The 21745-nt window shown below is 31.8% G+C and overlaps 2 protein-coding genes across 12 annotated transcripts in view; one reads left to right on the plus strand and one right to left on the minus strand.

The window, feature by feature from the left end:
- Positions 1-5581, minus strand: part of LOC106064965 (phosphatidylinositol 3-kinase regulatory subunit gamma-like) — an 88471-nt gene extending 82890 nt beyond the window's left edge. For 2 of the 5 annotated variants that reach the window (XM_056029523.1, XM_013223643.2), the window contains exons 1-2: positions 5412-5580; positions 12-208 (exon numbers count right to left, since the gene is read on the minus strand). In XM_056029523.1, coding sequence (XP_055885498.1) covers positions 12-173 — 162 coding nt within the window. In that variant the 5' untranslated portion in view covers positions 174-208; positions 5412-5580. Of the gene's footprint in view, positions 1-11; positions 209-5411 lie in introns of all 5 variants that reach the window. The other 3 variants (XM_013223644.2, XM_013223642.2, XM_056029524.1) reach the window with 2 other exon arrangements.
- A 290-nt stretch (positions 5582-5871) lies between these two features.
- LOC106064987 (S-methyl-5'-thioadenosine phosphorylase-like) lies at positions 5872-21686 on the plus strand. 7 transcript variants are annotated; one of them, XM_056029534.1, is made up of 10 exons: positions 5872-5896; positions 14319-14407; positions 14586-14672; positions 14799-14857; positions 15460-15627; positions 16651-16753; positions 16895-17047; positions 19203-19289; positions 19784-19906; positions 20008-21686. In XM_056029534.1, exons 2-10 carry the CDS (start codon positions 14381-14383, stop codon positions 20035-20037), a joined length of 837 nt encoding a protein of 278 aa, XP_055885509.1. In that variant the 5' UTR covers positions 5872-5896; positions 14319-14380; the 3' UTR covers positions 20038-21686. The 7 variants fall into 7 exon arrangements, with proteins under 7 accessions (XP_055885509.1, XP_013079148.2, XP_013079145.2 ...); XM_013223694.2 differs by lacking the exon at positions 5872-5896 and adding an exon at positions 12660-12986; XM_013223691.2 differs by lacking the exon at positions 5872-5896 and adding an exon at positions 12660-12893.
- Positions 21687-21745: the final 59 nt, after the last annotated feature.

The following is a 21745-nucleotide window of genomic DNA, read 5'->3' on the forward strand; positions in this document are numbered from 1 at the left end:
ACAATAATTGCCTGAAAGCTTTCTGGAGGTCCTAATGCTGCAAGTTCTTTTGAAGACAGCTCAACTTCTAGACTATCTCCAGGATCAATAGGTATACATTCACTGCTATGACCACACTCAAGGGGGTTGTAATGATTGATGCACTCGTAATGTAACACCTCCCCGTCTGACATGGCTGCTCAAAGTTCCTTTCATGTAGACAAAAGAGCTGGAGATTACAAATATATACATTTACTTACAAGAGGCAACAAGAACATTATACAAATTGCAAAAAAAAAAAAAAAAGCAACAGGAGTGTTTAGGTAAATTTTCTAACTCATTGGTCACAACAGTAGCTTGCGGTTCGACCATTTACACAGCAAGAAAGCTTTATTTCAATATTGTAGGAAATATGTAGATTTTCTTTTTGTATTTTGTTAAATAATTGAAGCTTATATCACACAATTAAACACTCTATCCAGAAGAAATGAAGAAACTAATACTGAATAAAATAAATAAGAAATGGACAAGCTCTCATCCGAATCACGAGAAAGATGATGCCTATTATAAGCTATCCCAACAAGACCAACGTCTAATCTTTCGACTCAGGACCGGACACAACTGAATGAGACAACATATGTACTGGAAGCTCAAAATTGGAACCAATGAAATCTGCCCAAGTGGAGTGTCACCAGAGAATGCTGACCATGTACTTCAGGACTGCACTCTCCACCAAGAGACCCGAAAAAGACACTGGCCCCGAAACACCCCAATAGAAAGAAAACTATATGGGGAGCTCCCTGATTCGGAAACCACTGCACAGTTCATCTCACATATTGGTCTAGTTATCTGAATGCTTCAACATAAAAATGAGAATGAGGAAGCAGAAGAAATATTGTAGGAAATATGTAGATTTCGTTTTCGTATTTTGTTAATTCTAATTCAAATGGAAGTCGCAAAAAAATTATGTGATGTAATTGTAATAAGAATATCCTTATATTTATGCACTTTTGGAGTTTTAGGGGAGGCATTCCATTGGAAGAAATGTGTTGCTGGGGAAGGGGCATTTTATTTGAAAATATTGCAGGCAGGGGATGTGTTCTTATGCAGGCAGATGAGAAGGGTACAACTTATAGGCCCAAGAAGTGTTTGTGCATACTCCATAATAGGGGGTTGCAGGCTGTTCGATCAAAGTATGAAAGAGACCAAAACAGAAAAAAAGGACTCACAGAATTACAGGGCTAAAAATTTGTTGTGGCTGAGGAGGCACTGTAATGCAGTCAGTTTTGTTGATGAGTTTAATTATATATTAATAGCGTTCCAGGCAATATACACATATACCAAATATTTTAAGTGTTTTAGCTTTATTTATAACTTCAAAATCAGTTCTTCCTACCCCTACTGAAGTTTTCAGGAGAATGAATTTGTGATGATCAAAATGAAGGGATCCCCCAGATCTTTAGCTGGCTAATGATGGGACTAAGGTACATTTTGTGGTCGGGGTGAGAGAGGCATCAGTAGTAAAAGCTTGAGAAAACTATAATATATATACATTTATTATTCTTATATTTATTATTCTCCCTTTTCAATTTCAAATTCAAAAACATCATCTCAAAGTTAACACATGTATTACCCTTAGACATAGATATGTCTATATAGATGGTATTACCATTATCAAACCAGGAAGTGTTTTCAAAGTTATTTATAGTTACTTCTAGATTGTAGTTTTTACATTCTTGTTTGATATTTATGATCAGCTAGTGTTAACAATATTTTAACATATCTGTATTACTGTACTAGCAATTATATTCAACACTAAGATACAGTTTTCAAAAAGTTGTCCTTTAAACAAAATTTTTGTAAATCCCCTTTGACATAAAAAAAAAAAAAAATGCTAGCTTATATTATAGTGTATGTCTAGCAAATGGAAAATCCACCTTCAAGCCCAATGTGGTCTACTGCTATCATAATGTTGCTCATAATTAACAAAATCGAGTGTCCGAATTCATGTAATGTCCGGATTAAATAAACTACTCTAGTAGGTTAGAATCTAGATCAATGCATTTAACTTCATTCAATGTATCAAGCTCACTCCAAACATTTGCCCATTTATTCTCTATAAAAAAAAAAAAAACAACAAACAAACAAATATAATATAAGAATATTAACATTGATGTCCAAAACTGGCTGTTTGAAATAAATTTTGGTGTAAGAAAAATCATTTATAATTTAATTCAAACACCTTTTTGTTTTATTTTTTAATAGAATCAAACAATGTGGCTTATGAATCAAATAAAACAGCTCCAAAAACAGAATTGCTGGGGTAAAGTCATCCTGGTAACAAACCTGACTTACAAATTTGAAATTCTTTTTTTCTTACATAAAAAGACAGCTCAATGGAAGGAAATTGGGTCAGAATCATTGGAAAATGGGCACGCACATTAGAGTAGTTTATGCTAATCGGACACCTATAGGTCCCAATTTGAAAGTTTGACTTTGACAGCGCATTATTTTACAATGGTTTGACATAGAAAAGAAAATGAAGTATCAAAATCTTCTTTAGTTTAAGGAGAATAAGGATGACTACTTATATTTGTACCCTTAACCTATATTTGTTATTAAATTTAAGGTCAAAGAGGCCGTATGTTTTCATTAATTCTGACAAATTTGACCCACATTATTTGATTCTGGACACCATAATTTATTTCGGACAGTCTCGATATTTAGGCATCAATAAACTCAGATTTTAATTCTATATTAACATTAACTAAATTTTAATATTCCCAGGCATAGCCCCTCACATTAAATCATTAAGATGTTTTCAAATTATGCATAAATATGAACAAAAAAATAAAAATATGAACACACTTATTCTACCTAAATTAGGTCACTGGGATACTGACTTCTATACTGACTTTAGACTTATTTTATGTTTGCATGATTAGATGTGTGTTGAATGTTTGTGTTTTTTTGTTTATTAATTTAATAAATTTCTAATACAGATGACCTTTTGTAGTATAGTACAGCCTACAGGTTAGGATAGCCATTCTTGCCTAACTGAATCCTCTATACTCTATAGTCTATATTCTCTATATATAAATCTAGATCTATCTAGTAGGTCTAGATCTAAGCATTAACCTCATTCAATGTACCAAGCTCACTTCAAACATTTGCCCATTTATTCTCTATAAAAAAACAACAACAAACGAATAAATATAATTTAAGATCATTAACATTGTGATTGATGTCCAAAACTGGCTGTCTGAAATAAATTTTGGTAAGAAAATCGTAATTTAATTTGGACACCCTATTAATTATTTTTTTTGTATGGAATCAAACAACTTGGCTTATGAATCAAATAAATCAGCTCCAGAAACAGAATAAATATTGCCGGGATCATTAATATAGACTTAGCCAATCAAAAAATATAGTCTTAACCCTAGCCCTAGGAGTAGGAAGAGGTAATGTAAATAAAGTCATCCTGGTAACATAAGAAAAAACAACAACCTGACTTACAACTTTGAAATTTGTTTTTTTTTATACTTAAATAAAAAGACAGCTAAATGGAAGGAAATTGTGTCAGAATCAATACAGTGTGCTAGTTTTATAATAAATATTAAAATAATTATTTAATGACCACAAAAACAGCGAATGTCCTAATTAAATAAACTACTCTATCTATCAGCGTGCTAGTTTCATATTAAATATCAAAATAGAGAGATGTAATGACCACAAAACAGAGAGGTGTTCGAATTCATGTAAACCATAGAGCCATAGAGTGATAGTAAATATAATGTCGGGAATAAATAAACCAATAGACATTGAATTGATTGAATAAATCTATTAAAAAATACTATTATGAATTATGATCTAATACTAATAATTTAACTAATAAAAAGTAACTAGGCTTACTAGTCTACTGTACTGACTACTGATTATTATGATCCTCTAACTCTAAATTTATTATTTTATAGTAAATTGACTAAAAATAGTAAAATTTAAAAGTAAAATCAAATGTAGATATAATAATAATAATATAATCTAATATTTCAAATATTAGATCTAGAATCTAGAGTAGTTTTATGTTATTCGGACACCTATAGGCCCAAATTTGAAAGTTTGACTTTGACAGCGCATTATTTTACAATGGTTTGACATAGAAAAGAAAATGACGTATCAAAATCTTCTTTAGTTAAAGGAGAATAAGGATGACTACTTATATTTGTTCCCCAAACCTATATTTGTTATTATATTTAAGGTCAAAGAGGCTGTGTGTTTTCATTTAAATTGGACACATTTGACCCACATTATTTGATTCCGGACACCATAATTTATTTCGGACAGTCTCTATATTTAGGCATCAATAAACTCAGATTTTAATTCTATATTAACATTAACTAAATTTTAAGATCCCCAGGCATAGCCCCTCACATGAAATCATTACGATGTTTTCAAACTATGCATAAATACGAACACAAAAAATTAAAATATGAACACACTTATTCTACCAAAATTAGGTCACTGGAATAGTGATTTCTGCACCGACTTTTAGACTTATTTTATGTTTGTTTATTTTATGTGTGTTGAATGTTTGGGGTTTGCATGATTAGATGTGTGTTGAATGTTTGTGTTTTTTTTTGTTTATTAATTTAATAAATTTCTAATACAGATGATCTTTTGTAGTATAGTAGGCCTCTACAGGTTACGATAGCCATTCTTGCCTAACTGAATCCTCTATATTCTCTCTATATAGGTCTAGATCTAAGCATTTAACTTCATTCAATGTACCAAGCTCACTCCAAACATTTGCCCATTTATTCTCTATTGAAAAAAAACAACAACAAACGAACAAATATAATATAAGATCATTTTTATTGATGTCCAAAACTGGCTGTCCGAAATAAATTTTGGTAAGAAAATCGTAATTTAATTCGGACACCGTATTAATTTTTTTTTTTGGTATGGAATTAGAAAACTTGGCTTATGAATCAAATAAAGTAGCTCCAAAAACAGAATAAATATTGCCAGGCTCATTAGTATAGACTTAGCCAATCAAAAAATATAGTCTTAACTCTAGGAAGAGGTAAAGTCATCCGGGTAACATAGGAAAAAACAACAACCTGACTAACAAATTTAAAATTCGTTTTTCTTACATAAAAAGACAGCTAAATGGAAGGAAATTGGGACAGAGTCATTGGAAAATGGACAAGCACATTATACAGCGCGCTAGTTTTATAATAAATATTTAAAAAAACAGCGAATGTCCGAATTCATGTAATGTCCGAAATAAATAAACTACTATAGATCTAGATCTCTATCATCTAATATATTTTTATAGATTATTTATAATTATATTTAATCTAAATATTATTAATATTTATTTATTTACAAATTAGATCTAATCTATTTAATGTCTAGAGATTTAGATCTACCTCAAGTTATTTCAAACTTCTAACAATAAATCCAAACAAAATTTAAAGATCTAGAGTGTAGATAATCTTTAATTAATAGTAGTTTTGATGTAGATCTAGATACTCTAGATCTAACTCTTGCAGACGAAATATTAAACAGGAAGCAATTCAGAAAAGGATCCCGCCATGATTAATCACGTGACAATCTATTAGACATTTTGAACATCCGGAATCTGTTACCCATATCAATACTTGTGAAATTATAACCTATCTAGATCTATATAGATCTAGTTTTAGTAAAATAAAATAATGCTAATTTTCATTAAAACATTTGAACATTTTTTTACAAAAAGTTTGACCAAGTAGATCTAGTTTGCAAATTGTGGGATAGTTGAAGATTCAGAAAAAGAAAACACGAAATTACATAAAATAGTGATTATAAGAAAAAAGTATCGATCTTAAAAGTATCGTTTATAAACGATATTTAAAATCGAAAGTAGAAGTGGGTGAGTAAATATCTACATTCTACATCTAAGATATTTTTTTTTAAATATTGCGTTAAAGTTTAACACAGATTTATCCTCCATGCAGTAATGGGGAGTGCTGAAAACTTTCCCAGCAGATACTGGGTGGAGCCCCATCGCAAAATGTTGTCATGCCTTTCGGGGCTTCAGAAATTGGTTCTCCGGGCGTCTACAACGCATTTAATAATAATAATTCTAAAAAAATGGCTAAAGTAAAAAGTGATAGGACGGAAACCTGCTGCCTCTTCAAAATAATCTCCAGAAATAATCTTTTCTAGTTGCCTGTAAAAAACAGGTGCACATGTTCTTTTTGCTCCCTATGTGTTTGGTAAGATGCGGTTATAACATATTCGCAACCTGAATACCTCAATTCGCGAAAGACTCCAAGCTTTCTATCAACCTTTGTATTTTATTTTGGTTATTTCTCCAAAAGGACGCCCTCTATATAGAAAGCATAAATAGAAATAGAACAAAAATTCCAGATTTTTTAAGCGAATTATTTCCTTTCCTCTAAATCAGATTCAAATAATAAAAAAAAAAACTAATCTTATAACATCAAACAAGAGAAAACTAGATTTTTTTTTCTATAGAGAGAGAAAGAGATCAAGGAATGATACTTTGTAGCGCTGTCATTTCTCAACATTCAAAAGGAATCAAATAAATGATTACAATTAATAAAAACAAAAGTGATATTTTCTTATACCAGTATTTAGAATGTAGTGTATGATAAGGGAATGGAGCGTTCGGAAAACGCATTTTTTCTCTCTATGCCTGAAACTGATGGTATATAGGCTACTTCTAAAAAAATGTTTACGGAGTCTAATACCTCGCATTGCTTGCCTTATAATCAAAGGTTGAAAAAAAAAAGGTAAAACGAACGCTAAAGGTGCTAAATAGGCCTATGTAGAATTTAAAAGCTGATAAGTGTGTGTTGAAAGGTCGATCAATGAGAGGATGCTAAAAAAAGTTCAGGGTTGTCATTGTAATTTAAAAAAAAAAGGGCCGAAAATTGTAAAAGCGGAGGGGGGGGGGCGTTATATTGCGGGTCTTTCCACATCTAGTCAAAAGTCTATGTCGGAGAAATCAGGATGTGCAGGTTTAAAAACTAACAAAAAATAGGTGTTCCAGAGAGAGAGAGAAGGGAAGAGAAAGAGAGCGGGCCGTTTACTTTCATTGTAACAGACGGGCTAAAAAATTATGTTTGGGGGAATCGTTAAAATGTGGCCCGTTTATTGAAAATTAATATTTTAAAAAAACGAAAAGGATGGGATGTTCCGGCCAAAATAAAACAATATAAATCGGGGACAAATCAACAAGCATAGCCAGTGTGTAATGCAAATAAATATATATATAAGCGAAATTTAAAAAAGGGGGGTTGTGTCATAAATTAAATATATATATATATACACGCATTACACTGTGTTTTTTTTTTTTTTTTTGTAAAAGAAAATATGTGCGGTACTCAGTGATTAGGAGCGTGTACTCAGTGATGGATTGCCTACCTTTTTACTACTAATATATTAATAATAAACGTTAAAATACAAGACAAATAATATGTTTTCCCACATTGAAATAAGTACCGGTACGCCGCACCGGTGCGTACCGTCACAAAAAAGCCCTGTATGTTTATATATATATATATATATATATATATATATCCAGAACTCGGTAAACGAATTTGCATACGCTGTCGCCTCTTTCGGTTTGTCTATAAACCTCGGGAAAACAGAAGTTTTATCCAGAAGTCACCCAATAAAACATACTCAGCCACAAAGATCACCGTAAACGGACAGCCCCTTAACGTGGTAGTATAGTGTCAAATGACGCCTCACTTTCAAGGGAAGTTGATAACCGTTTGGCCAGGGCCAGTAGCGCTTTTGGACGCCTTCAGGCGATAGTTTGGCGGAACAAATCGCTCCGCCTGCCTACAATCAATGTCTACCAGGCGGTGGTTCTCTCAACCCTTCTATATGGCTCTGAGACATGGACACTATACAGAAAACAACTAAGACTTCCTCAGCGCTTTCACCAAAGATGCTTGCGGTCCATCATGGACATACGGTGGCAATTCTGTCTGTGTGGCATTTTACGTCTCGCGAGACGATCTTTTCCCTTTGCAACTTCTTGTGTGACTAAAGAGGCCAATCCTTGATACGCTGGGCAGGGCACGTATCCCGTATGGGAGACGAACGTATGCCAAAGGCAGTCTTTTTTGGTGAGCTAAAAGGTGGTCGACGTAACAGAGGCGCCCCACGGAAACACTTCAAAGACCAGCTTAGACTGATTTGTATTATTTTAGCATTATATATATATATATATATATATAATGATTATGCAAAAAATTAGGGTTTAATAAACTTTCATGAAAATATGCAGGGCACTGTACAGTTTGATAGTTCCGCCTCTAGGCCATTCTCCAACAAGAGCGGAGTAAGACAAACATGTGTTATGGCTCCAACACTTTTCGGAATCTCCTTTTCAGTTAAATCCTTGGAATGAAATATATATCCACAGTAGATCCGATGGAAAGCCATTTTACTTTGCACGCCTTAAAGCCAAAAACGAAGAGACGGCATATCTTGATTGAGGAACTGCTGTTCACCGATGATGCGGCACTAATATCTCATTCACAAGAAGGGAAGGACTACAGAGACTTGTGAATGATCTGGCAGCTGCTTGTGTAGAGTTTAGCCTTACAATAAGCCTCTACAGGAGGCGCAGTGGCTGAGCGGTAAAGCGCTTGAACCGGGGTCCGGGGTTCAAATCCTGGTGAAGACTGGGATTTTTAATTTCGGGATCTTCGGGCGCTTCTGAGCTTTAATGGGTACCTGACATTAATTGGGGAAAAGTAAAGGCGTTTGGTCGTTGTGCTAGCCACATGACACCCTCGTTAACCCTAGGCCACAGAATCAGATGACCTTTACATCATCTGCCCTATAGACCACAAGGTCTGAAAGGGAAACTTTTTTTTAAGCCTCTACAAGACCGAAGTCCTGGTACCAGTGATACATATTGGAAATCACACACTTACGGTGGTGCATGAATTCACCTACTTGGGACCAACAATAGCCAGCAACCTAGATTTAGACGCTGTGCTGACAAAAAGAATAGGGAAGAGGCATATGCAGCAATGGTAAAACTCTCCAAGCATGTCTGGGGAAAATACTAAATTGTCTACAGCAACCGAAATTCTAGTCCAGAGGTGCCAGCAGGATTTTTTGCAGTGGGTGCAAGTTACGACCTATGACTTTAGTCATAGCTTTAACTTTCTTATTACTTTCTAGTTACGCAGATTATTAAAAAAAAAATAGTGCACCCCCACCCTTTTCTTGCCCTGTGTGATATTAAGAGCACTGTAAATGCTTGTTTCATGAAATAAAAAAATTAAACGAGCGAACAAACTATTTACTGTATACGTTGTTAAGTTTACCCGTGCGACCCGTGCCTCCCTACTGTAAAAAAAAAATATGTAAATATTGACTTTTGCTATCGAAACTGTCAATAACTTTACTGAAGAATTGCTTCTTGTCGCGATGGACAAGCTGTCGATGAATGGTTATCGTGCACGGTGCAGAGAGTCTTCTTCACGTTCCAGCTAGTGCATCGTTTTACGAACCCTAACAGAAAATCTGGTTTTGGAGCTCCGTAGACATGAAAGCATTGGTAAGATCACTGCTCTCCGGCAAGCGCTCCATCAACATGACCCCGAATAGCGATCACTCTCCATCTCTTTGGTTCTGGTCTGTATGGAAGAGAGGCGATTGTTGATGTGCCCAGCACTCGCAAATTTAGCGCCCAGGCTTTCCCCAACAATGTCACTCTCAAAGGGAAAAGATCCTCTCTAAAATGCCACAGACATGGTTGGCCATCAACTCCTGATTAGGTTTATTCTACTTTATTACAATAATAGCTTATACTAGCACCTGTACTTGGCGGAAGCATTACTGGTTCATTTGCTACTTTCAAGAAGTTCATTGATTTGAAGATGCAAAAGAATGTCCAAAATTTGGCTTCTCGGAATTCAGCCTTAGCTAGTTTTGCGTGGTATAATGCAAAAATTGTAAGAAAATTTTCTTCTAGATAATAAAGATTATTATTATTATTATTATTATTGCTTTTAGTCTAATACAATAGTGTCGCAGTTATCTATGTAACTGTATAGTAGAATTATTTCTCTAATTGATAGTGCGGCGTTGATCACTATATTGATGACGTCATTACACTATTAATATTTTCTGTGTAGACTAGAGGACTGAGCTTTTGTTGCTTGTCACAACTTCTAGTGACGTAAATTTAGTGTGTGTGTGATTTGCGTCATTTATCGTCTAGTACAGTCTCTCCATTGTTTTGTACGTTGGTACATATAGACGTGTTTTGAGAGCTCTTGAATTTCTCCTTGGTTTTTGTTACTGGATAGCCTTAGCATTTGCCTTGGACATTTTCTTGTTGGATTATCTTGACCCCTGTTTAGGGTGAGTTTTATTTTTCATTGTATAGTTTTTCTATTTGAATTCGTTCGTATTTGTAAGTCTATAATTAGACTAGATATAGATGATTAGAAGAATCCTTTCTTTTATCTTCTATAGGGTTTTAGCGTCAAGACTAAGTTTTAGTCGTAGTCTCAGTCCAGGACTCTATTTCAAGTATTAACGTCAAGTCTAAGTAGTGATCTTAGCTTGGTGTCAAGTCTATGTGTTAGACTCTGTGTCAAGTCTCAGTGTCAAGACTTGTTTATCCAGTCTCAGTTATATATTGAGAGTACAACTTTAGGTCTACAGTCTACAGGACTGAGGTCTTTCTCTCAGTTGGTCATCTGGTGTGCAATTTGCTTTTACATGAGTCTGAGGTTCAAGATTCCGGACTGCGGGTTGCATTGGTCAGACCTGATGGTGTAGTATCAACTATGAACTTCTACTTTTGGAATTGTCGTCAGTGGATAGTGTCTGATCTAGAGGCTAGATCTACATATATTACCAGTTGTTGTTTTTGAGATTGAAGGTCTATGTGATCCATTGAACTAGCTATTATAGTTAAGGTAATATATTATGTATTTCATAATTATTTGAATGTTATTTATCTAAATAGACTAACTGGATCATTTTAGATTACATATTATTACATATTGATATTTCATACTATTATTATCATTCATCATGGATCAGTCATTTGTAAATATATCACAAGAATAAATTTTATTGTTATTTAACATCATACACGTAGTTTATTAGTTTATCTACAACTATATGTGTATGGTGTGCTTGTCAGGCTGAACTTGAGCCAAAATATTATAAGTTCAGAAAATAATAACAAAAACACAAATTGAATTAATATTTAATATTAATAAATATTTACATTTGAAATACCTAATACTAGTTTGATAAATACAAGAACACAAGAACCTGACAAGTAGCTTATCATTACAACTGTACTTCAGTGGACGCACTACAGTTGCTACTTAGAAGAAGTTAATGGATATGAAGGTGCAAATAATTGACTAGAATTAGGCTACTCATAATCCAGGGGGTGGGGTTTGCACTTTCAAGAAGTTCATTGATTTGAAGGTGCAAAAGATTGTCTAAAAATTGGCTTCTCGGAATTCAGCGTAGGCTAGTTTTGTGTGGTGTAATGCACAAATTGAAAAGAAATCTCTAAAGACCTCCTATTCGCTAAGATTGCGTAGGGAGTCAGACCCAAGGGCCGTCCAAGACTAGCATAAGGAGATGTCTGCCAGCGAGGCATGAGAAGCACAGGCATCATTGAAAGTATGTGGGAGGAGATAGCCCAAGACCGGACAGCATGGAGACAGAGTGTGCGTGCTGGTACGAATCTCGCAGAGAGCAAAGGAAACGAAGTTGCCTTAGTCAAGAGAAAGAAAGCTGCCCTTTTCATGTACATGCACGTACTTGGTAAACTCTGGCGCTCCAGAATTGGCTTGATCAGTCACTTCAAATTCTGCCCCGTCTCAAGACGAACCCGAAACCAGTGTTTAAAGAAAGGAACGTGCAAATGAAGTAAAAAAAAAAAAAGAATTGGCCAGGGGATACAACCTCCATAATATTCCATTTTCAAAATGTCAGATGGATTGTTCTATCTTGTTTCTTGTTTGTATAGTACTATTGCAAAGAGAAATTCTGTTTAATTTGTAATACTCCTTGTGCATGTTTCTTGATTTTTTTTAAATAATTTTTGTTACAATATTATTAATATTTATAATCTATTTAGATCCAAAGATATCTTATCTTATCTTATATAATACAGACGTTACTTCAAAAAAGAAGATGATTACGTCCTACGCGTCATGCATTTAGTCATGCATATTTACCAATGACTTAAATTCTGCCAAGTCACTGGTTTTCCTGGCTAGCTCAGGCAACCCATTCCATGATATAGATATACAGTGTCTAGTTTCATACGACATGGCCTGTTCCTCAAAATTTTAATAACGAGTGGTCATTTTTAAAACAGCATAGGCCTATTTTTTTTTTTTTACACACAACACACGTTCTCTTATTTTGCCCTTTCACCTTTCCTTGACCCAAAATTTCACCTTTTGCATAGATTATCAAATAGAAATGCCAAGCTTGGAGGGAGGGAATGTGAAAAATAAAAATCATCCTTCATTTTTGTTATATTTAAAAAAAAACAACAACAGCCGATGACGTAATAAAAAAAGCTCTACTAGATCTATTAGCCCAAGTCCAGTGAATAGGCCTAACAATGCGGGCTCCCCCCCCCCCTTCCTTTTTAAAAAACAAAATATAGGCCACAGGGCTATAGATCTATTTTTGTTTTCTAGTAGTAATAGTCTAGATCTAGAAATAGTCTACACTGTTGTTTTTGGAGTGCTATTGTATGTAGCACAGCTGCAGGCGTGCTGTATTATTGTGCCCCATGCACACTTTTGTTTCCAACAATACTTAATTTAACAGAGGTTAGGAAACCACGCTACCCGTAGTCGTGGGCCTATCAACGGTGTTTGGTGAGTTTCAACTTTCAATGCAACGAAATGCCAAAACACACATGTCTTATGAAAGCCGTTGTGAATTAACTGCAAGCTGTGCAAAGAAACACGGTGTCCTAGTTTTGGTCTTCAAAAAAAAATATTTATTAACTCCAGTATAGTAATACTACAGTCAAAGTCAAGTCTAAATACATATCTAGATCTAGATCTAAACTAGTGGATAGCACACACTACTATCTGTATCAGAGTACTGTAGGTTGTAGTGTAGTACACTGTATTTTGACTACTTATATTTATATTAATATTAATGTCATAATATGATAGGCCGTTTATTAACTAATTATAACTTATAAGGAATAATAATTATGGATTCTGGTTTATTAGTTTCTATTTCTAAATCTACTTAACCTTAAATCTGTATAATAAAACGACTTAACAGGTGTATGACCATTTTAAATGTATACTTTTTATACTAATTTATAGTGACTATACTATGGATATAGTATCATATAGATATAGAGACCATAGACACTATAAGATAAGACTATATATATAGATCTACTTATAGTTATAGTGACAGTGTCACTATAGACACTAAAGTAAAGATCCAGATCTAGATCTACATATTACTAATATTAGTATTAGGGGGGTTATGATGGTTATCTCTTTCTGTAAATTACCATTAACTTTAAGACTATTAAGAGTCCATTAGAATTAGATCTAGATTATTTTTCTAGATCTATAGGAAGAATAGGTTAGTATAAATATAAAAATAACTAGTTAAATAAGTTATATTAGAATTTATCTTGTAAATCTAGAATCTAGATCTAATTATAATCTAATGTCTAGAGACTAGATTAGATCTAGTAATCAAGTATCATATACTATCATATAGAATCTAGATCTAATAGGCTAATTTTTTAATATAATAATATCTACATCCAGAGCCAGAACACAGAAGCCTAGATAAGATTCGTTCTTTGTATTGTATGCAAAAAATAAATAAATAATAAATATTTCGATAATATATATAACATATAAATAATATGTATATTTTATATAGTACATATAATAGTAACCTATATATACTTATATCTCTATAGACTAGATTTCATTAGAATTCATTAGATATATATCCATATCTATATTAACTCTTTCTCTCCTAATTGACGATACCAGAATGTGGTAAATAATTACAGAAAGAAAGAGTTAAACATATTTATTTATATACAGTAGAATGAGTAGATCTATAATTCTATAATCATTCATAATTGGTATGTATGTCACTATACTTTAAGGGCTTACATGTGTATTTTCTTTTCTTGACAGGATAATAGCTATATCTACAGTAAGATATAATTTTCTTACTATGAATTTATTCCCCAGGCTTCTGTTGCAAGTAATTTTATTTTGAAATAGAAAAATTTTCTTTTTTTTAAACAGATTATTAGTACTAGGATAGTGCTTATTAAAAACAGCTAAATCATTTGGAATTTTTAATCAAAATGTCTTCAGTCAACAAACCAATCAAGGTGAGAAAACTCTGATTTTAACTTTATTATACTTTTAGTTTGTCTTTTCCGATACTGGCCCAAGAAAATATTGGAACAACAATACGTATATGTTATTTTAATAATAATCATAAAATTGAATATTGTTTATGTATTGGTATCAATTGTTCAAAAGAGTAACTATTTTTGTTCGCTGCAGATTGGTATAATTGGTGGATCTGGGCTAGATGATCCCAACATCCTGGATAATAGACAAGAAAAATATATTGACACTCCTTTTGGTCAGGTATGGTATATTGTTTTAATAGGAGCTATAGTAGAAGTTTAAAAATCATTTAACAACTAAATCTCTTTTTCATCTCTTTAGTTTTAATAATAATAACATTGTATTCCTTTATTATTGTAAACCTAGCCCTCTGACAGTCTTATTTTGGGCACAATTAAAGGAGTTGATTGTGTACTTCTTGCAAGGTATTTTCATGCTATATCTGTTTTATCTTTTTTTTTTCAAATTTATTATATAATCAATTTACTCATTATCAACATTCATCAAGTTTGTTGTTTATTTATTCTGGTTACTCTGGTATTTAATAATCTATTAATATGGAGCTATTTAGATCTATAGATGCAATTATGCACGAAGAATATATATGAAAGTTTCTTAATGTGACTTGTATGTGAGCCTATTCACATTAACATTAGATGTGCATAATAATAATAATAATAGGCCTAAATCTTTATTACCCTTGAGGAAATTTGTCTTACCTTTGTGCATTACATATAAAAAACATAATAATATTTGCAAACAAAATATATGTTCATTTGACATTCTCACTCGGTCATTACATGTGAAGTTTACAAATAAACTTGAATTCTATTCAATGATTAAATTGCCTATTGAAAAATGTGTTTGTTTTTGTAATCAGTGTCTTACATATTCTCTGCAATGGTAAACATTTAAAATATTTTAAATACATATTTTTATGTTATATGATGCAACGTCTACCAGCAAACATGTATATATATATATATTGATACATTACATCAAACTTAGTTACCATGTTATTTGACAGGCATGGGAGAAAGCACAGCTTAAGTCCATCATTGATTAACTATAGAGCCAACATTTGGGCATTACATGCAGCGGGTTGCACCCATGTGGTGGCTACAACTGCTTGTGGCTCTTTGCAGGAAAATGTTCACCCTGGAGAAATAGTTCTCATTGATGATTTCCTTGACAGGTAACCTAGAAACTAGTAGTTGTATTCTATGGACATCAGTTAACCTTAAAGTTAGTAGTTGTATTCTATGGACATCAGTTAACCTTAAAACTAGTAGTTGTATTCTATGGACATCAGTTAACCTTAAAACTAGTAGTTGTATTCTATGGACATCAGTTAACCTTAAAACTAGTAGTTGTATTCTATGGACATCAGTTAACCTTAAAACTAGTAGTTGTATTCTATGGACATCAGTTAACCTTAACGTTAGTAGTTGTATTCTATGAATATCAGTTGACTGCACAGTTGTGATACAGTGGAGTCCTAATAATCCTAAACTGAAATTAGGATATTTTTAGGAATAAAAAACAACAACTAAGAACTGTGAATAAGTGTATTATGTACTTAGAATTACAGTACATTCCAAAGATAGTCAGTGTAATATACAAAACAGAAAAATGTTATATGTGGTTCAGAACTACATGTATTTTAAAATCTGATATAGTGATATAGGAAACTACTTTTACAACTCTATAAGAAACATTTGGCTCTCTTGTCATGCACTTCATACGTAAAATTGATTAGTTTCAGATAGATGAACTTGCTTATCACTATATGCTGTATTAGTTAACATGTTGTTTTTCATAATTGTTTTATCGAAATATTCGTTAATCCGAAATGGGTCTGGTCCCAATTATAATGTTTTAAAAGAAACAAATTTTTAAAATTAATGAAAGATACCTTCCAATTAAAAGTATTTATAAAAATTATTTGCTTGTTTTGTCATTTTTGTTTAAAGTCATTTTATATTAGTAATTGTTAAACAAAATTGAAGAAATGCACCAATTTCACATTAAAGCAAATATTTTTAAATACACTGGTACTTTTTGGGGTTTTGTTTTAAGAATTTTCAATGAGCTATATATTTGAAGTTTGATCCCACTTCAATTAAATCAATAAACTTTGTTTCCACTTAATGAAGACTGATTGATGCATTTTTTTTTACACACACTCCTTATTTTAATATTATTTTTTTTACTTCAGAACTACCAAAAGAGTTTCTACATTTTTTGATGGGTCATCACCAGAAGCTCCAGGAGTTTGTCATGTTCCCATGAATGAACCTTTTAATCCTTTGTTAAGAGCAGTAAGTCAACACTACTTTTTTTTTCATAAGTAGCCTACTTTTTAAAATAATATAATTTCAAACTTTGGAAGAAAATAATTAAGTTAAGATTATAGCATTTAACATCAAATCATAATATTACATATTTTTCTTTGGTTTCAGATTTTAGCTTCCAGCATCAAATCATTAAATTATAAATTTCATGAAAGAGGGACAATGATAACAATAGAAGGTCCCAGGTTTTCCACTCGTGCTGAAAGTAGGTTATGGAGACAATGGCGTGCTGATGTAGTCAATATGAGCACCGTTCCAGAGGTAAAAGATGAATTAGAATAAGCAAGAAATCTAAAAATATATTTTCATTCAATATCTTAAAAAAAATATCTTTTATATCTTTGATTGATGAACCAAACTGTCAAAGAAACAATGTGGCAAATATCACTTCAAACTATCAGACTAAACATGATTATGTAAAGCTATGGGATTAATTGAATTGCATTGTTAAAAAGTCTATTTGTATTTCTTTAAGACTAGAGTAACACCATTAGTAAAATCACTAAACTTATATGGGCACGACATGGCCTAAACTGCGCTGATGTACCAAAAATATCTTAACTAAATTTATAAATTAGCAATAATACATAAAACTGAACAAAAGCTTTTAAAAAAACAAACAAGCTATTTAAATACTTAGAGAGACACGAAGATAAAGGGGTATTTTTTATTCCATTCTAGGGGACAAATGCCTTTTGGCAAAACCTTTTGGACTTTTCTGCTGGTATCCCGAATCAGTGAATAAAAGTAATGATTAGATCTAGATTTAATCTGCTCTAGGCAAAATGGATCTAGATCACAAGATATTATAGAATAGATAAATTAGATCTAGTAATCTATTATCAAGTAGATATAGCTAGTGATACTAGATCTATAACTGCTACTACAAAATAGTTGAAAGGTGCCAAAATACACATTTTAGCCATCAGTGTTACACATTTGGACTTGTTTTTTTTTAGGTAGGAAGGTCTGGTTTCATGAATCAAATCAGCCAGGAAAACCAATGACTTATAGTATAGTTTAAGACTAATTAACATGCATATCTAGATAAACACATGGATACTGTCAGGGTTTGTTTTTAAGCCTTAGCTCATTTTCCCTGGCCTCTGACATTATCTAAAATAACATGATAAATGAATCAATGCAATGACTGGATAACTCATTTAATGTACAGATAAAAAAAAAATTAAATAGAATGGGTATTTACAGTTTATGTAGACGATGGTGACGATGGTATTAATTAAAGGTAATGTCATCAAATCTTAATATTAACAAAGATTGTAACAGCCAATTCACACTTTGCGGTTTAACATCCACTCATACTACAACTCTAAGACTATTCAGTATCCTTCATCATCTATAACTCTGGCTCACAGTAATACAACTCCACCACTGACAGTCACTTTTACAATGCCAACACTAGAAATGAACTAAAAATCTCAACAACTAATCTAAGACTAGAAACAGTAACTACAACCTCCTAGGAAATAGAGATATAACTAAGAAAGAAACTCACCCTAAACAGTAGTCCTAATATCCTACAGAAATATTAAGTCTAAGAATCTTGTATGGACCAAACACATGTCTGTTTCAACCAACTTCAGAGGGTTAACTTTCTCATGAACAAAGAATGTCCACTAAACATTACCGGACGTAGTGAACTAATCAAAACAAAAATACAAGGCACTCAAAGTACAAGGTAAAACTCGTGACAGATGTACATAGGACATAATGATCTTCTTTTTTGGAGGAACTTTTGTAATTTATATACTATGAAGATAGTTTCTTAGAATGATTTAATTCACTTGTAAAGTTTTTGTCATTTTAGTTTCATTTTAACCCATATCATTCACAGAATTTTGAAATCTTGTGTATCTAAGGTTAGATTTGAACTTTAAAATTATTGTTGTCATATTGGATTTTCCTTCAAGCCATTCATAAGTCTGCTGAAGCAAATGACATTTGTTTTTTCTGTGTTCACTAGCTATTACTTAAATGCTACAAACTTATTCTATAACATAAGAAAGAATAAAAACATGGGTGGTACTACACTATTTAATACAAATGTCTTAAATATATTTTTTCTTCACTATTAAAACAGTTTAAAGATATATTGCCTTGATATGGAAAGTGTAATACAGTCTACATTGAAAAGTAAATAAGAGCTTGTAGATAATTTTAGATACATAGCAATTGGGTACCACACTATGTATCAACATTGATGAAACTCAGAGCTAAAATTATAAATTATTCAAGTGAATGTTATTTGGTTATATATTTTATGTGTATTTCTCAATCTATTATTGACACTGATACATCTTCTGTGAAATTTCTTATTTGTTATACATTTCTTCTTTTTTTTTTTTTTTTTTAGTTTTTCCTATTTTCTTTACTAATTGAGTGTTATATTGTAAAGGTTGTCTTAGCAAAAGAAGTTGGCTTATTGTATGCATCTCTTGCCCTGGTGACAGACTATGACAGTTGGAGAGATGATCATGAAGCTGTAAGTTCTATGCCAAATTAGTTTGATTAATAACAAGCTTTATTTTGGGTGTCTGGTCATTCTAGCTTTTCAAAAATTGTGTTTAAAGAATGGAAACAAAAAATAAATTTAGTTTTTACACATTTAAAAAATATAAATTATTTTTGAAGATTTATTATCAAGGAAAGGAAATTCTTTAAATAGAAGAAATGAGGTAAATTATAATGATGAAATAGTCAAGTTCCCCTTTCAGACCTTGCAATCTATATGGTAGATAATGTAAAGCTCATCTGTTTCTGTGGCCGACAGTTACATAAAGTGTCTTGACCAACCCCCTTTACTTTCCCCAACTAAAGTCAGGTCCTCATTAGAATTGGGTGGACACAGGGGCATCTTAAACATCCCAGTCTTCACTGAGATTTGAACCTAGGATCTTTCAGTTTGGGAACCAAGCATTTTACCACTCAGCCACTATACCTCCCATGATCAACTAATTAGTTTCAATTGATTTCTAGGTTCATGTTGAGATGGCTGTGAAAACATTCAAAGAAAATGCAGAAAGAGCTTGCAAAATTCTTCAATTGGCCATTCCTAAAATAGCTGAAGAAAACTGGGATCAAGAAATCCTAAAAACTTTGGTAAGCTTTCAGTCTTTTTGAATAAAATAGTTCTAATTATTGATTTCATCTAATGATAATGGTTTTGAAAAATATTTACAGAAATATTTTTTTCTTTTCAGGAAATAGCTAAAAACTCTATTATGCAATAGGAAATACAGTATTAAATATTACAGTGACATTTTAAGGGTAAATACAGTGCTATCTATATTAACTTATCTATATTATACATTTTAAAAACTCAATTTTTACTCATGGCCAATATTAGTTTCATTGTGTTGTGAAAAAGAGTATTTTTTTAATGGTTGTAACGTTTTATATAATTTTTATTTTTTGTTTTTATACCTAGTAATATTCAAAGAAAATTTTAATGATAATTCTTTTACAATGATGCATTTTTGAAATTTGTTCTTTAAAATAAAAAAGCTTAAACCATGCACAGAAAGTGCTCCATAAAATTTATGTGTTTAAGTTTTTCTTTTGTGGGCCTGTGACTAAACTGAAGCTGACATCACAATATACATGTTCTTTATGGGATCAGTTCACAAGTGCTTATGTTTCTGGTTTGGGTGATAACTTTTGTTAACATGTTAAGGCTAGCAGAACACAGTAAGGAATGGGTGGACTTTGACTTTGTTAGAATATCTTTTTTGGTGCTAAGAAGTCTTTTTAAGACTGCAGAACAGTTTTTAATGGATATTTAAAAACAAAAAATTACATATTTTGTATGCATACTTACTATTATTTTAATCTATAAATTCATTGAAACATGACAGATTTTGAGATTTTGTTTGGTAAACGATACACTAATTAATTTATGAATTTTTTCCCCAAGCTATTATGCTAGTCTTTTTATTTACTAAGTTCCAATCTAAGCATGTGTTACTATAAAACTATGAATGATACATTTTTATCAGAAATAATGGCATTACAAATGTTTTCTTTGTTCTAGATGTAACATGAAATATTTTTTTTAAATTTTTGATTGACTTATACTGTAGACAGTGTTAACTTACATCTTTTATAAACTACATTCTTAAATTTTAAATGAGTTTTTATCAATTTTATAGCAACCAGGTCTTGGCAGAACTTTTCCGAAAAACTCTTGGTGAAGAAAATGTTAATTCTAATAAAATAATTTTATGAAAAGTTTGAATAGCTTTCCGCTTTATGAAAAATAATGATAAAATGTACATATTTTAAAGACTTTACTCTAACAAAAGTCCTTTAAAAATAAAAGAAGAAAAAAGGTCTTTAACATTGATCATAATAATGGCATTGTATTCTATTCTGAAGGCAAAATTCACTTTTTGTTTCTTTTTTTTGTTAATTTATCTTTTTACATTACATATATTTAAAGATTTTAAAGTTATAATTTAATTGTATCAAACCGCAAAGTGGTTGCATTCAATCAACTACCTTGTGTTCAGTTTGTAATTTTTTATGTGACTGACAAAAAAAGAAATGTTTAAAACTATTCTAGTCATTGTATTGGTATGCAAAATAATCTCACTCATATATTTCTTATCTATATTTTAATGTAATAATCATTAATCAGATTTAAGATTACTAACATATGTAAATATTATGTGATAGAATAGCTCAATTTCTGCTGATGTGCAAAGTATTCTAAATACCATTCACTCATGTGGGTTTTTGTTATTTACAGTTATAGTTTACTTTAATCAATCTTTAATTATATAATAATTACTACATTTTTAATACTAATTATAACACAATGAGAGTGACTTGTTTGAAAAGTATTTTTTTATCCAAATAAATGGAAAAGTAGATTGATTAATACTGTGTTTGTTTGCTGGTTTTTAAACATTGTGGTACATAATAATAATATCTTTATTT

This window comes from Biomphalaria glabrata, chromosome 5 (assembly GCF_947242115.1).
Source record: "Biomphalaria glabrata chromosome 5, xgBioGlab47.1, whole genome shotgun sequence".
Taxonomy (NCBI): Eukaryota; Metazoa; Mollusca; class Gastropoda; family Planorbidae; genus Biomphalaria; species Biomphalaria glabrata.

Coding starts and splice junctions, on each gene's coding strand:
- LOC106064987 (XM_056029534.1), top strand. CDS start 14,381: ATGTCTTCAGTCAACAAACCAATCAAG. Junction 14,673..14,798: donor TTGACACTCCTTTTGGTCAG/GTATGGTATATT, acceptor TTGTAAACCTAG/CCCTCTGACAGTCTTATTTT. Junction 14,858..15,459: donor GATTGTGTACTTCTTGCAAG/GTATTTTCATGC, acceptor GTTATTTGACAG/GCATGGGAGAAAGCACAGCT.